This window comes from Magallana gigas, chromosome 10, assembly GCF_963853765.1.
Source record: "Magallana gigas chromosome 10, xbMagGiga1.1, whole genome shotgun sequence".
Taxonomy (NCBI): domain Eukaryota; kingdom Metazoa; phylum Mollusca; class Bivalvia; order Ostreida; family Ostreidae; genus Magallana; species Magallana gigas.
Genome location: NC_088862.1, coordinates 29,591,265 through 29,609,333, shown reverse-complemented (window position 1 = coordinate 29,609,333; position 18,069 = coordinate 29,591,265). Strand labels below are relative to the sequence as shown.

At 33.0% G+C, this 18,069-nt stretch overlaps 1 protein-coding gene across 1 annotated transcript; it reads left to right on the top strand.

Moving 5' to 3' along the window:
- The first annotated feature begins 216 nt into the window (after positions 1–216).
- On the top strand, positions 217–14,164 carry LOC117686554 (protein inscuteable homolog). Its single transcript, XM_066073339.1, has 14 exons — positions 217–298; positions 5,683–5,912; positions 6,405–6,562; positions 6,832–6,895; positions 7,603–7,726; positions 8,242–8,294; positions 8,534–8,648; positions 8,987–9,100; positions 9,827–9,952; positions 10,310–10,481; positions 11,307–11,482; positions 12,659–12,884; positions 13,115–13,191; positions 13,782–14,164. The coding sequence occupies exons 2-14, from the start codon at positions 5,881–5,883 to the stop codon at positions 13,911–13,913; spliced, it is 1,569 nt and encodes a 522-aa protein (XP_065929411.1). The 5' UTR covers positions 217–298; positions 5,683–5,880; the 3' UTR covers positions 13,914–14,164.
- The last annotated feature ends 3,905 nt before the right edge of the window (positions 14,165–18,069 follow it).

The following is an 18,069-nucleotide window of genomic DNA, read 5'->3' as shown; positions in this document are numbered from 1 at the left end:
CTGCCCTTCAATACATGGTGTACATGTACCGGTAATATCTTTCTTCGGCTACTTCCGAAGATAACCCATTCAAGAAAACCAAACTGTACTGTCTCTGTTAAAACCAAACAAAATCTGCACTCGCTTAACGGTCACGTCGTTTAATATGCTTCATAAATAATGTAACAAAGTGCGCTTAGCCTAAATCTTTTAGAGATCGGGATCGGAAAACAGAATATAGTTACCACATGTTTACAAGATCAGACAAACATTACTACAATATTTCGCTAAAAGTCCCAACCAGCACCAGCATGTGAAGGTAATACAGCAGGCTGCTCTTTTATGGAATTGTATTAAAGTCGCGGTAACTAGTTTGTAGAAAAAAACCCAAACCGGAGTAAATCAAACGTCAATCTCTAATACAGTGGCCGCCTGATTTACACCGGTGCTACCAGGGTCTCGATTTGGTTTGTATACATGTGCATGATACATAATATATGAGCCCGTCTTATGATATCGCGGTAGTTAAATAATTTTGTGGAAAATCTATCAATACTGAATTATTTCCAAAAACTAAATGTTATTGGGGGATTCCTCTATCATATACCTCAGTGGTGTCCAGCGTGCCTCTGTTTACTATGTCTAAAAATATCCCGACGTCAAATGTCAATTTCAGCGCGTGCTACTATTCGTAAACAGAAATACCGCGATGCCATAGAACCCGCGATATAATAGGAGGCTACTCTACATATTAATAGGGCTGGGATGATACTTTACCTAGCCGATTCGGTACATATCACGATACATGAGATGCGATACATTACTGATGTTTAATATTTAAAATGAGCGTTGCACAATTTACAAGTTACTTTAGTCTTGTGTTCACTACTTTTTCATAAACAAGTAATCCGAAAGTTTTCCACACTCCAGATTTAGCTTCATAACAGTTTGGACAACTTTACGAGGTTTTCCGCAATCATTTGTACTTTCATATTCGCCACGCAGACTAAAAATAGCCTATATATGAAGCTTGGATATTTTTGAAAAATCAAAAAAAGTTTGCTAAGGTATCGTTGTATTATTATCGTAGTAACTGTATCGATCCAAATATCGTCAAAATAAATACTGTGATTCACCGGTGCATCGGTGGATCGTTTCATTCCTACATATAAATGTACTTATTTAAACAATAAAATGCTTTCTTTGATGATTCATTCGGGATATGAAGGTAGTGACATTGCAGAAAATATACATAACCCGCTAAAGCTAAAGCGGGTTATGTAAATTTTTTTGGCAATGATCGCTACCTTCATTACCCGAATGAATCATTGAATAGCCAATTGATAAATTGATTATGAAAAGTAATTAAAATTCACTAAATTACTGTTAATGTACGTAAGTACGTTAACTAAAAGAAACAACCAAATCGTCTCCTGTTAGACTTTCAGTCTGACATCGTCATGATTATTTCGTGCAGTTCGTGAATTTTCCTAGGTATTTGTAGGTCTCGATCAATCGATAAACAGGGCGTGTCAAGTTTGGTCCTGTCACTTTCTTGTCAGTTTCAGCGGCTGTAGATTTTGACCAATCAATAAACGGGGCGTGTAGATTTCAATCTGGCTGTTTCTATAGAGCTATGAATTAACTATATGTTTCCGTAAGAAATAGAGGGAATAATACTTGGTAGATGTAAATATATACATATGAGGTATATATATTGGGACCCAATCACCTGTTGCTAATTACACATACTTTGTATTTGCTAAGTTTTATTATGTGTTGTCACATGTAGATCTTTAGTCTATAGTCTCTCCCAATTTATTGCTTCATTCATTTTTTTTATTTTTAATTAATAAACATACCTGTCAATGAAGAACAATTCAAATAAATTAAAGGAAAAAAATTCCAAGATTTGTTCATTGAAACATCATTTGTTTATGCTGGAAGTACCTGGGACACCCTGCCCAATTTTTTAACGTTATCAGCGAGGGGTGCTAAAAAATTGTTTGCAATGCAAAATCCCCGTTTTTTAGAATATTTTTGGTTGTGTATTGAAACGCTAGAGGCGATAGAGATGGCATTTCAGGAGAGATAATCTGGACTTCGTCTTTAATTCTTCTTCTGGATGTAGTTTACGCACAAAAGTATTTATGATTATCGAGATATTATGCAAACACTGGTGGAAGCAGAAACTTGGGACAGAGTATAAAATATAACATATCATTTATTGTTTCACCGCTGCGGGGAGCGCATGCATTTCTAAGGAACTACACTGTCAACTACATTCCACAGACTTGCCCTGACCTAAAACAATGTCACTTTCTCTCAAATACTTTTACTCCCACCCCGAAGTTGGCCAGAAACCAAAGTTATAAAATAATTGTTATTCCAAATTGTCCCAAACTAGGTTGTTATAGATAATTCAACTTTCTCTGGGTCAACTTGCTTTAAATAAAAAAAACCAAAAAACTAATAAAAATATTTTCATTGATAAATACAAAGTTTCATTCAAATATCATGCTCAAAATTTATTTTTCCTTTTGAAATGAATATTTAGGTCACCTGAGTCACTCAGTTTTAGTCTTTGCCCTTAATCATAATGTGACGTCTGTTGTGGATAACAGTTTTACATTTTTGACTACTTCTTGAAAATCACATTGCCAATTGTTACCATTTTTGGTGTGAAGCATTTCTAGGATAAAAGGAATCTAAATTGTAAAATTTATGACCTTACCACCCCTAGGCCTCATGGGCTGGTCAAAATATGAATAAATAAAGGCCAAATTTTCAAAATTCTTCACACATGTGGGTAAAAAAACTGAATGCATGATTATAATAATGTCTATGATGCCCTCTACCAACATTTTAAAATTCTTCATATAACAACTTTTTTTCAATTTTATATGGAATAATAAACCTCCAAGAGTGGCAAAAAAATGTATCACACAAAACTATGAAGATGGTGGACTTAGAATGATAGATCTAAACAATTTATGTACAAGCTTAAAGATCACATGGATTCGTAGATTTCTAAATTATACTTCCTCTTGGAAATCACTATTACTCAGTACGTTGCCAAAAATTGAAAACATTTTTTTGTATGGAAATATGTTTACAAAAGTTTTATCAAGTTGCTGTACAAACTTGTTTTGGAGAGATGTATTTGATGCTCTATTTAAATTTAGGAAAATTGTTGAAACAGAAGTGTCTGAATCTGTTGTTCAGCCAATCTGGTATAATGAAAATTTTAAAATTAACAACAATTTTTTTTTTTATGAATGCTTGGCTCAAAAAGGTGTTCTGTATGTATATGATTTTTTTAGTACTAATGGTCAAATACTGCAATATGAAGATTTTTGTGATAAATTTGATGTACTGATTCCATTTACAACCTATTATGGTATTGTCAACAATATTAAAATGTTAAAACTGCCCTACGATGTAAATACAATTATGTTCAACAATCCATATTATCCAGTTTTCTTAAAGCCAATTCTCAAAAACATAAAGGGTTCAAAAGAGATATATGATATAATCACAGCTACATCCTGGGAAAAACCAAAATATGAAACTAAATGGGAAAATGAACTTAACCTTGATGTAGACAGATTTTGGTGGAAATTACATAACCGTGCAATTTTTAAGATATCCACAGATGTACAAATTCAATGGTTTCAATACAGAATTGTTCACAGAATTTTAACTACAAATGTATTTTTGAAAAGAATTGGAATTGTGCAATCTGATTTATGCTCTTTTTGTGACCTTTATCCTGAAAACTTGTCCCATATATTCTGGGAGTGTACTTATGTTGAAGAACTATGGAATTCTTTTTTTGAGTGGATTAATGATCAAACTAATATGATGATTGATGCCAATATTGTTGATATTTTGTTTGGTAAACTGTCAAAGCACAAAAATATAATCAATCTTTTGATCATCTTAGTAAAACGCCATATTTATAAGAAAAGAAATAACAAAATGTTACCGTCTTTCGAAGGCTTAAAAAGAGAAATACTGTATTATAGAAATTTAGAACATTATATGTATAAAAAAAATAACAATGAAGACAATTTTTATAAACGATGGGATATTTTCTCTTCCCTTCAATAAGTGTCCTCTGTTTTTAATTTACACTTGGGATACTCTATTTTTTCCAACTTCCGCTTTCTTTTTTTCTTATTTTTAAATTTGAACAATCTTAGTATATATAGTTACTCTGTGTACACAACCATAAACACTGTATGAATGTGTGTGTATATGCAAAAAATGTCCTATGTACAGTTTTTTTCACAATAATATTGTAAATTTGATGACTTCAGGGCCTCCCAACCCTGACATCAAATAAATGTTTAAATTGTCTGGGACAATAAAATATTTAAATAAAAAAAAAAAAAAAAAACATTTTAAAATTCATGGCCCCTGGGTCAGGGGTTTAGACCCAAGGGGGGGTTGGGGGGGGGGGTCAATATGGTCATATTGTGAAAATTTTGCTTACTGCATGCCCATGGGACAAATGTGGAGGTTTTTTTTTTTTTGGGGGGGGGGGGTGACAAATATGGTCGTTCAGTGAACATGTATAATTCTTAGGGTAATTACTGTTTGTTGTTCTTTATCAATTTTTACTTCTTCTTAAAAACTACATAGTTAATTGTCATTTGGAAATACATGTATCAAATTCAATATGTGTTCTATTTTTAAATTAGGAAATCTCCTATAATTTACTGTGCATTGCATGCTAGAAATAAGCTGTATGCATGTTGTATGCATTATAAATGAAACTTTGAATATTATAAAAGATGGACCATTAACAGCCTGCAGATCTCTTTTTACCAAAAAGGTTTACAATTTTTGGCCCCTTTTAAGCTAGGGAATAGATATACTGAGATTCCTCCGACTCTTGAACCTCCCCCATCTGCCACCACCCATTTTTTCAACAGAATAAATAAAGGAATGGAGGAAAAGTTGTTCCCTTAGTAACGGGCTTAGTTATCACGGAAATGTGAGTGATGATATAAATAGTCCACAAACCGCAAGTAACTGTAAATTGCCAAATCTTCAAGGGTTTTAGCCTGTTCTTTTCCCTTACAGGACCTTTCTTGCATGTGATTTGTCATTATAGTGCTTTAGAGGTTTGTTTGGTATACAGAAAATACCACAAGCACCTGGATTTTTATTTTTTATTTATTTTTATCAAGTTGTTCAAAAATTGTCAAAAAAAGATCAAGTGAAAAAAATGCAAGCAGAATGAAAAAATTTAATTGACATGGACAAATGTTCCCATTTTATAGCCCTAATTAGCACATTACTGGAAGTGGGGCAACATTCTTACCCAATGCCGTTGGAACAAGTTGTCATGCATGAAATGTGTATTAAACATATGTCCTACTATAACTACCAAAATAATCAGCCAGCCATTTTATTTGTAAACATGTTAGTAACATTGCCCACAGGACGTATATACTTATATATATAGCTGTTAAATAAAACTGAGTGCTTTTAGTTTTATGACCATTGACCGCTGAACACTCTGCTATATCAGAGTTTTATTTCAGCCAGATTTTAACTCTGTACAAAGTTTTACTTAGTATAAATAACATATAAATATTAATTGTAGTACTTGTATATCAGATTGAAGCTTTTAATGTTTAATAGCTCTTAAAAATTGTACATAATGAATAATTCCACTCCACTATAATTTAGACTGAAGAACAAAACCTGATTTAAAGTTCAGTATATGGAAAACAGGAGAAACTGAGTGAGGTAAATCCATGGGAGAAGATGACCAAGAATAGCCATGCTTTCTAAGGAGGTGGCTAGAGCTTTTATTCAGGACAGAAACTTAAACATCTGAGACTGTAGAATTCCACACACTCCGTTTATTGTTGAGGTTTAGTCATCATGCTTCGACACAAGAAAACCAAAGCCTCCGGGTAAGTGCCAGCTGTTTACAAAAAAAAAATCCCATTATTTTATTTCAGGAATTTTTTTTCCGTATATTAATTATTCTATAAGTACAAGTACTGGGATAAGTACATTTATTGTAATATATTGTACTATTAGCCCAGCCACAGTTTATGTACCTTTTGAAATAGGTATAATTGAATTTTACATTCTTACAAGTTATAATCTCTCATTTGTCAGGATAGATACATGTTATCATTATCAAATTATCATTTGAAAAAAAAAAATTGTTTTTAAGAAACATATATTTTGTTTATTATTGCCAAAAAAAAAAAAACTTGTGGAATACAAGGGAACATATTTAATTAATTAGGAAAAAACCCCACAATTTGGTTATTAAAATTAAAAAGAAAACATTTTTCGGTTGATAAATGAAGAAAATGCAATATACTGTATATGTATGTATTTTTATACATAATTTTTGTAATAGAATGGAAACAAATTTTGACCACTGTTTTTAGTGTGACCCACTGGCTTAGAAAACGCAGAGAAGACCCAGTGCAGCAATGGCTGATGGACATTCGCTGGTCTACGGAGATGGAGTGTATGAACGTCCTGCAGGGAAAGTCCATCGTACAGAGTGTGGAGAAATCTGCCTTCCACACCTCGCATATTAAAGGTAGGTTCCACACCTCAACCATAAAAAGTAGGTTCCACGCCATGCACATAAAGGGTAGTTTCTTTGGGTTCTATAAATTTGCTGCATTTGTTATTTACACTTCTGCACAGGAATGAATGTAATGCATCACTAAAATCAGATGATGGCATGAATGTTTACATTTAAGTATTTAAGAAAATAGGTGACTATACATGGCCAGACCCTTATGTAAATCATTGAATCTTACATAGAATTGATCAATATTAACACTTAATTTTCTCCTTTTCAAGGTGCTATTGACATTGTGAGGAATGAGTCAAATGACATCAGTGGAGAATTCTCAGTTCTTTTCAAGTAAGTTATAATTCTTAGTTTTTTTTTCAAGTAACTTAAATCTAAGTTCTTTTTAAGTATGTTAATTATCAGTTCTTTTCAAGTCAGTCAATTCTGAGTTCTCTTAAAGTAAGTTGATTTCCTCTGAGTTCTTCTATTGAAATGAAATTTTAAGGCAATTTCTCTGTTCTGTTCAATTTAGTTATTCATTATTTCATTTTTAATAAATTTTTTTATAATTTTCTTTTTTTCAAACAAGTTACCTAACTTCAGACAGAGTCGCTCATATCTTTGTAGGGTCAAATGAAAAATTGCTAAAGAGAGGCCCAAAAAGTTGTTTAATTGTTTTGATGTTGTTTTCAGGCACTGCTGCATTAGCATTAGGTTGAATATTGACATTCATTTAATTGCAGCCATGTTAACGTTGAAAAGTGGAAGAAATATCAATTAAAAAAATTAAGTGAAAAAAGGTAGAAATTGAGTTATTTCCCTTGCACTTCTCAAATCCTACTATAATTTAAATACCTGCCTGCAGCATCAAAAGTTGAAAATTTTAGGTCTTCAAAATGTGATATTAATGTGTGCCACTAAATTTTGAAATATTTTTTGCAAATGAAGTGAAAAAGTCTGTCGTAGTGATTAATTTTGTTGTTAGTGTATGGTATAATGAAATCTATTTAAATTACCATATTATTAAGTATAAATCAAAGTACATGTTGATATTTCAGACTGGTGGAGGACGAGGAATGGGAGACAGTACAGACATTTACCATACAGCTGACCTGTCATGTTAGGGGGCTCATACACAACTGTAGCAGGGACATCCCCAACCCTAACCAGTTCATCCTAGAGGTAAGGGACATCCCCAACCAACATCTCGAGGGGTAAGGGACATCCCTCATGTTAGGGGGCTCATACACAACTGTAGCAGGGACACCCCCACCCTAATCAGTACATCCTAGAGGTAAGGGGCATCCCCCACCCCAACCAACATATCCTTGAGACAATGGACATCCCCCACCCTAACCAATATGTCTTTGAGGAAAGGGACATCCCCCAACACAGCCTGGTGTTAAGGGACATTAACTAGATGCCTTTTCTTTAAAATTTGATTCCACTGCATAATTCCTTTTGTTTAAGTGAGTCTGAGACCTTTTTAAATATGATAGCCTTAGGGGCCTGGTTTTAATTTATTGAATTCAAAGAGAGAGAAATGAAATCATGTTCAATAATATTAACCCCTGTTGCTAAATCAATCCAATATTCAAGGTTATAAACATCTGTTTGAGGATGGCCTTTATTCTAAGTCTCTCGTTGATAAACATATAGGCAGGGGAGCTGATATCATTTTAAATTTTTTTTTCTAGCAACAAGAAGTTGTAATGGGAGAATGTGCTAAGCTTGCACAGCAGGTAGAAAGGTGAGTCTTAATTATACTACATGGTTTTTTTTTCCTTTTTCACGACATACATGTATGTAATGAGATGGGGGAAAAAGAACAGAGTGTGGAAAATAAAATGAATGAGAGAATATGACAAGACAAGAGAGAGAGAGAGAGAGAGAGATTGCTACCAAGTGATAAATATCTACAAGATTGAAGTTTTACATATATATATACATATACGTTGTAGTAACTTTTTTTTGGCTTTTCTTTTCCAGTGCATTTGTTAACTCTGCAAGCCACCCCTCCAAAATCCCCGTCATTAACCAGCTGACTTTCCTTGGCCAGGCTTTCAGTCGATTTGTCGACCTCTCCCTGGGTTATCTTGTTCAGGTAGGATCACTACAGTATAATACCAATGGCATGTACATGGTCACAGTGCAGATGGGACGGTAGTTTAATATTATCTCATCTCTCATGGATATATTATAATTATTTTGAATTATTTTTGTATTTATTATGATGCAGCCAGTCTGAATATCCTGGAATTTGTAGTATTATTGTATGGACTTCCACTGTGCTTTTCAACAATTTTTAAAAATAATTTTTCAAAATTTAGATAATAAAGTAAGGTTTCAGTATTGCAATTTTGGCTCTTATGTTTAATATGATCATCATATTTTGACAACTTCATCATATTTTTTTCTTAGCAATTTTTTATGATTTTGTAGAAAATAGTAGACATTTTGGATGAGGCTAATGACCCAATGGTGCTGTCTCAAGCTATTGGCTCAGTGGTTTCCTTAGGTCTAGAAGGAGAACACATGTGTTACATCATAGCCAGGGTATAGTATTATATTCTTACTATTTAGGCAAAAGGGAGACTACTCTCAACAGGTCAAAAGTTAGAAACAGCAACTGTGCTTTCATATTTACAATGAAGTCCTTAGGGAAGTGTGTTATTATAACTTAGGGAAGAGTGAAATTGTTCTTTCCCTTTTACATCGAAGATCATCAGGGAAGAGTGTAATTTCACTCTCACTTTAAATGTATCTGTACTTTTCACTTTTACCTTGAAAATCCTGGGGAAAAGTGTAACTGTGCCATCAATCATTGTACAATAAGAGACTCAGACTGTACTTTCATTTTTACGATGAATATCTTATGAATGCGCAGATCTAAAGGGAGGGCGGGGTGTGCACTGTAACTGTACTTTCACTTTAATTTATAATTCCACCATTAAATGATAACCTAATAGGGAACAAGGTATACAGTTGAACCTTGATATCTCGAACACTAATATATCGAATACAATGGATATGTAAAAGTGATTTGTAAGTCCCAACCATTTATTTTTTAAGTAATTTACCCTCGATATCTTGAATACTCAGATATCTTGAAGTTTTTAGACAGTCCCATCTAGTTCGAGATAACGAAGTTTGACTGTACTTCAATTTCTGGGAAATGATACTGCCACTATTTGCATACAATAGTTACATCAGCTAATTTCTCTTGATTTGGGATGATTTTATCACTATTTGCTGATCAATGGCTGTCTTATTTAACTGTAGGAGGGTGGAGTGCGAGCCCTGCTCGACATCTGTAGGACCGAGAACCTGAGATTCTGCCACGCTCAGTCCCTGAGAGCGCTCGCCACCATCAGCTGTGTCACAGAGAGCATATTCGAAATGGAAAAGGTAACAAGTTATCATAGATCTTGAATGTGTTTAATAGCTATGAAGAATTTATATTCATAAAAGATGGGAATTTTTACATGTATATATATGAACTGGGTTTGACAGTTGAGCTTAAAACTGTTCTGACAACTTTACATGAGTATTTAAAGAGAGAATAAATTTGCAAAAAAATAAATGTACGGTACCTATTTTGGTATATAAAGGCAAAAATCTGCACCTGTATTCATAAAAGTTGCACAGTCACACAGTGTGTTTAATTTATTACAGGCAGAAAGTATGTTACATGAATTTGATATGCAGGTTGTGTAAGAAACATCAAAACAGTTAATTTTGATTAACCACTTTTTATGCTCACAGGAAGGAGGAATTTGGAGTCTGCTTGACCTTTTGTCTGACCCTGAGGTCAGGGAGTCAGTGCGGGGTGAAGTGGCCGGGGTCATTGCTCAGGTTACCTCCCCTTGCCTGGAGAATGTCCACCAGATGTCAGGGTTGATTGACAACATGGAAGATCTTCTGATCCATCTACTTGGTACTGTACATCATGTTACCCCATCCCCCCCCCCCCCCCCCAAAAAAAAAAAAAAAACCCAAAAAAAACCCCAAAAACCAAAAAAACAAACAAAAATAACCAACAACAAAAAAATTGATTGACTACTGTGAATCATCATTGTTGCGAACCAATGTTTGTGGCTACCCACAAACATTGACCCCCTACGAATAAAAACGATTCCACAGTAGCTTTTTCAGGGATGGTTAATTATATTAAATGCTGCCATCTTGAATAATTTTATAGATATTTTAAAGAGGGGAATCACTTAAATTTTAATTTTAACAGAAAAAAGCAGGTTAAGTTATTTTTAAATCTAGGAATAAAAATGAAATCAGATACCTTCTTGTCATATAATTTCTTAAAAGTTTTTTGTCCTATGAAACCAAAGACTAATTTTATCAGCCTAACTTTATGGATTTGAAACTTTTTAATGGAATTTGGTTACTTTGAATTTCTTACCTTTTGAAAACACTGTGTTTTGTTTAAGATAGCAATATTCATTTTTGATAATTTCAACGGATGAATAACATGAAATCAGATTAGAAATTTTTGTAATTTTCTGCTATATATTTTCATTCATTCATTCATTCATTCATTAACTCATTCATTCATTCATTTCATTCATTCATTCATTCATTCATTAACTCATTCATTCATTCATTAACTCATTCATTCACCCTCTTTATGCATTCCTGCACATAAGGCCGCAACAAGGTCCCTCCATCCACACCTGTTGTTGGCCATCCTGGTGCTGTTATTCCAGTTGTATCCCATACTCTTCATCTCCGTTTTGATGAATTTCAGGGCTCTGCAACTCCACAAAGACCGAGGAGATTTTTCTGTTGTCGTCTGCTGCCATTGCTAACATGACGTTCATGGATAGCACAACCTGTGAAATCCTGCAGAAGATTCAGGCTCCCAGAATCCTCTGCTCTTCCTGTCATTCCAACATTGCCAAATCTCTCTTTTCTAAGGACCAGGTAATTTGTGTTCTTTCATTCTTGGGAACCCCCCTCTCCCCCTTCCCCCCCAAAAATTGAAAATTTTATCTGGAGTATGTAAATTTGAAGTTTTGTCAGCCAAATTCCATCTGTACAAGATAGACATTTTCAGCAAACTTATGGTGACACTGAAGAAGCAGAAATATTCATTGAGGATTTAATTTCTTTTATTTTCATTGGCAGTATTATTGACGAAGTTAAATCTTTGACGAATTTTTAACCCAAGTATTAATTATTACTGAGTTGATACGCAATACGTTTTAGGGATTACGATATGACGAAATTAAATACCAACAAAATTGTATATGGTTTAAAAACTACAAAATTTTAACTTAGTAACAAAAAGATGTGCTTCTACTGTATTAAATGAGACATTAACATCATTCATGATTTTTTTTTTCTCAAACATTTGTTCAGATGCCTTATGAGAAATATACTCAAACTAATTACATTTCTAAAAGCATAATTATTTTTGTGACATTTATTTCTAAGACTTTAAAAGAAACTGTAAGCCAACTGTTATCTACATGCAAGAAAATTGCAAAGATAGGTTTAAACCTCAGTGTGACATTATAATTTTTGCCAGACTTTTAATGTGAGAATTAATCCAAGACTTTATGTATAGATTTCATAAAATGATTTATAGAAGAAGGTAATGTCTTCTCAAAGCAATGTGTTAATATTTAAAAAAAAATTTAAAGTGATCGAACCACAGGCGCATCATATCTGCTCTACAATCTATGACATATATATATATAAATATTACACAAGGGAAGAATCGAAAGTAGGACACGATTTGAAAACAATGTCAAAAAACAACTTACTTGACAAAAGTTACGCAAATCCTCCCACACAATGTTGCAAAATTATGTTGTCAAAACACACATTCACACTGAAATATTCCTAATAAACTCGGTAAAAAGCGTTTTTATTCCATTAAAACAGCTGTCTGCTGCAGACACTCAATCTCTTTGCCCAAGAAAAGATAACTCTACAACTATTTTAGTTAACATGGTAGTTTATTTATATGTTGATTTTTAAAAGAAATGACAACAATAACTTAACATCCTACATGTATTTAGCAACCATTCTAGCTATCAAGGTGGCTGCATTTGTATATTGAAAGAAATTGTTAAAATAAATTGTGCATCGTAGGTGGCAACCATTTTAGCCAACATGGTAGCCGCAGACAGCTGTCGCCACGATGTGGTGGACTGTGGTGGTATAGACATCTGTCTGGAGCTGCTGAATGAGAGTCCTCTGGATTACAAGACGCCGTCAGAGATTGCGGCGTGCGAGCGAGTCCAACAGAAAGCCGCCATCGCTCTGACCAGGATGTGTCGCGACGAGAGTAATGCCGCAACCATTGTGAAATCTGAAGGTATAGGAATTTTCAATAATAAACATTAAAATTTTCAACCTTTTCAAGCTGCTATAGAACTGGGGTATTAAATGTTAATTATACAAAAATCATACAAAAATAATGTGTTGCAAAGAATTTTAAAAAAATTATGGAATGTTTCTTTCTTGGTTAATTTTTTGACCACCATGGTCAGCTTCTTGAAATGATTAAGCTGAAAACACATACACAAACCTTCAAATTACTTTAAGGTGTACCCCGGTTGATACAGTTGTGTCGTGACAAGAGAGAGAGGAGTAACAGTGACGCTGTGTTAGTAGCCTGTTTGGTAAGTCCTCAATTTGTATCCATTTATGTCCATGTGTCACTATAAAAATAGTGCCTGTTTGGGAGGGTAACAGTTGAAATTGACACCCCGAGAAAACCGTTGTCAACCGACGCGAAGCGGAGGTTGACAATGGTTTTCGAGGGGTGTCAATTTCAACTGTTATCCTCCCAAACAGGCACTATTTATTTTGTTATACTGAATGTCTTAATTTTTATGAAAATATGAAAATTTTACTGCTTTTATATAGGAATAACGTGAATTCTACAGCGAACCGTACGCGCATAATTTTCGCGCATTTAACATTTTTTAATGTTACCCATTGCTAAGTGCGTTGCTAACACTGAGGGTAATAGAAAATATTATTAACTGCGTCTTAACCAATCAGATTTCAGTATTTAACATGAAAGTATAACAATGATGATTATCATTACCTTATGATATGATATACTTGTACCATATAGAAATTCATAAATTTTATTACATGAACATGTGCAACCTTTCTTTCTTGAGCAGCAGTGCTAGCCATTTTGAACCTTATTGTACCTGGTTTTGAAGAAATTAATGGCTTTGATTTTAATCATTTGAACCAGGCTGCATTAAGAAAGATCAACTCCTTGAACAAGCTCGAGGACCTGAGTGGGATCGACAACCAACAGCTGATCCAGCCCAAACTCATGGACTCGTTCCTCATCTGCACCAACACAGATGAAAATTTTGTATGATCCTGTAGAGGCATGTTTACTTAAGGACTCATTATCTGCACCGACACAGATCAAAATTTTGTATGAACCTGTAGAGGCATGTTTACCCATGGATTCATTATCTGCACCAGCACAGATAAATATTTTGTATGAACCTGTAGAGGCATGATTACTCATGTGCACCAGCACAGATGAAAATTGTGTGTGAACCTATAGAGTGATGCTCTCCAACATCCAGTCAATGTGCAGTATTGAGGCATTCCTTGGGTGAACAGAAAGGGAACAAAGTAAAAACTAAATGCAAAGTCAACATGAGTTGACCTATCAAATCCATATCAATAAAATGCTCATTTTTTTGGCACAAGTATACAAAATATATTTTTGTAGAAAACTGTAGATGCTGAAAATTTTTAATAGTTTATGATAGTGTGTAAATTTATTTTGTGATTTTTGCGACATGAGATCAAATTTGAATTCACTTAAAGTGTCTTTATGTTGTTGGTGTAGTACCTGTTTTTTTTTCTTTAAAAATAGGTACTCTTACATGTACCTATAAACTCAGTAATTAAACTTCTGATATTGGTGCATCTTTGCCTTATACTGTGGTTTCATTAAAATTCGTTGAACACCAATTTTCCTGGATTTCTTAGTTAAGATCCACGAAATTTACTGTTCATTGAAGTGCAATTTCTATTAACATTTTGTATTAATGGGGTCATAAGCTGCAAAGAACTATATATGATAGTAGTTAAATTTGGCCCCCAAAATTAGCTATTTTTAAAATGATTCAGGTACATTAATTTGTTGTGTTATTTTATAAAAGAGTTGACATGAAAACTATTGTTCACCTATTTATTTGATATATATGCACTCACTGACAGTATATGACGTCAGAAGTGATGCTTTTTTCATAATTCAATCAAAATCAATCAAAAATTGACAATTTTCAAATCTTTTTTCGAATGGGAAATATAGAGCGACTCTTTGAACAAGAACAAACTTTTTGTCACTTATAAGTATTGGAGAGATACATCTTTGGTGAAAATATTTTGTTTGTTCAAGCAGTCGCTCGATGTTTCCTTAAAGAAAAACTTCCTCAAAACAAGCCGTTTTATGCTAAAAATGAGAAAATGGCGGGAAAAGGTAACCTTTTTGATGTTATATTTTTAAATAGTGAGCTCTAAAATCAAAATGAAAATTATGAAAAAACTTCCAATGTATATTTGTACAAATAAAACAAAGAATTACAGTAAAATGCCAATGTTCATTTTAGGGGGCCATTTTAGGCTCAAACCATATATAGTCCTTTATGTATCCTTAAAACTGTGATTTTCATTTTATCTATTAAAATTGATGCCCTTGAATATTAATGAAACCACAGTAAATAATTGTGTTCATTCAACTCTGTGTTCTTCTTGGAGCTTTATCTGAATCCAAACAATACTTCAGGGTACAATTATAGTTATGACACCCTTCAGGTTATATCTTATTGAGATATCTATCAAAGCTTTTAAAGATTGATTGCACCAAAAGAAAAGCATTAGTACAAGGTTGTCAAAAGTTGATCTATTTCGTTTGATATTTAAATTTGTTGTTTAATTATCTTTCCGTCATGATTGTTGTCAAAACTTTGTTTTATATTTTGAAACTTTGTTCTTTTTCCATGGAATCAAGTTTAAAAACTTGAAGAAAAAAATCCTTACAGTGAGGAATATTTTTTTAAGAACTGCATTGTAGTTCCTAAGTTGTAAATTGTTTTGTTTTGTATTTTCAAAATGACAATTTGAAAAATGTTTTTCATTTTCCAAAACAAAAAAATATTGCAGATAAAAAATTGCAAATATACCCTAAAACCTCGAAAGTTAGGTTTTGAAAATTAGCCCCCACTTTCTTATCAAAAGTTGAAATAAGCTGCGGCTTATATTCAAGGTTTTAGGGTATGCAATCAGTTAAATTTGTGTAACATAGAACCATTTAAACCAGACCTTGGACATTCAGTAGGACGTAGCCTTTTATTTCTTGCGTCAAAACAAGTTAAAAATGATGCGGTTTCAAGCGAAATATGCACCGATTGCGTAGTCTTAGCTCAAAAGCCAGACAAATCTTGTTGATTTCATGGAGCCATGGCTAAGTGGCTGACAATGAAATAGACAGGCCTACATCACATTGCTGTTTGACACAACTACCCAAAGTCCAAGCTCTTGTTAAAATGGTTCTAATGAGTTAGATTGGGAAATATAAAAACACTGTTTATTACTTGGTACTTTAACTAGGATTGGACCGAAATCTTAAGCTGTTCAGATATTATCATATGGTAATTTAAGTTTTTTTTAAGAAGGTTGTTACCATATTATATGTAGCAGACGTGCAAGAGAAATGTTTCTGCTTGTTAAGAATTTTGAACACATGGATGAGCAGTGCTAACATTTTGTTGTGACTTTTTAAATTTTTTTTCTTGTGCATTTTAGCAGTGTTTTATTTTTAGGCATTGAAAATTCTTGCAATTTTATAGATTAGGTATGGCATATATTTTGAACTGTTTTATTTTGGTAAAATTTTTATAAAATGTGTTGCTATACAAGTATTTAGAAGCATAATTTTTAATCGTCAACATAACCTCAATTTTGACAGTTTTGTGCATATCACCAAGATAAGCTATAATTAACACCTTATAAAAATGAATGCTGGAGAAAACGTACCCAGGAGAAAACGTACCCAGGAGAAAACGTACCCAATTTATAGGGTACGTTTTCTCCAGGAGAAAACGTACCCGGGTACGTTTTCTCCAAGAGAAAACGTACCCTATGAAAATAATTAATAATGGTTTTCATGGATATTCTTAAATGAAACAAAAAAAAATATACAATGAACATTTGTAGCATTTGTTGCTGTTGTTTTTAAATGCATAGTCACGTACTTAAATTATTAAGACAATAATTTGTAACATACACATACACGAAGATGGCCTGAGCAGTTTAATTAGTCGACAATTGATACACCATAAACGAGACCGTTAAGTAATTAGTTTCTATTGCAATCTCATTTGGAGAACTAAATGATGAGTATCTCAAGAAGTCGATATCGCGTTATTATTTTTTTTTTTTTTCATTTTTTGAAATTTTTCTAAAAAACAATGTTGCTTAATAAAACCAAGTTCACATGGAAACTACTACGAAATGTAACATTGAACAGTCAATTTGCTTCTGACGCCACCGACATGCTGCTCAGGTATTTAATTGATTATCACTATAATTAAAATCAGGGGATCTCGCATGGAGAAACTCAAATCGGTAAGGCTACCGATAAATGGATAATTAGAAGCAGTAGTCAGATAACACTTTATGATAGGTCATTATTAAATTTGTACTAAAACAAAAGTTGCTACAATTATTATAAAGATATTATTCATAAAATGAATATATGTCTATACATCTATGCATTGAAATATGCATTAAAGTAGAATTTGAAAATTAAAATTATTTAATATGTCCAACCCCTTTAAAATTATAAACTATTAAATTCATATATCTATAAAACTCTTACATTTCTGTATATTTATTATGCAAAATAGTACTAGTATTTAAAACTATTAAGTAGTATAATTATAATTTTCTTAGGGTACGTTTTCTCTTGGAGAAAACGTACCCGGGTACGTTTTCTCCTGGAGAAAACGTACCCTAGAGATTGGGTACGTTTTCTCCTGGGTACGTTTTCTCTTGGGTACGTTTTCTCCTGATACCATAAAAAATACCACTGTAAATTAGTTAAGAAAAATCTGTTTCTAGAAAATGTTTGTTTACCTAGTAATCTCAATTATACACTGATAATAATGTATACATGTACACCTAAACATACAATTCATAATGATTCAGAATTGTATAGTAATTAATGCACAATATAACAACAACACTCAAACTCAATTGGGCCAAGAAAATCACAGTAAGAATAAATGAAAACAAACAAACCCAAAAGACATTGGTACTAACTAAAGGTAAAACTTAAGATGTTTGAATTATTGAAGTGCAAATATACATAGTTACTCAGTATACATAATGCATTAACAATTTGTGGTGCACATTGCGACGTTTCCACAAGAATGACTTACAGTATTACAAATATATTAGGAACCATGTTATATATCTTGCCTTCATTTTATTATTATATATTTATTAATACA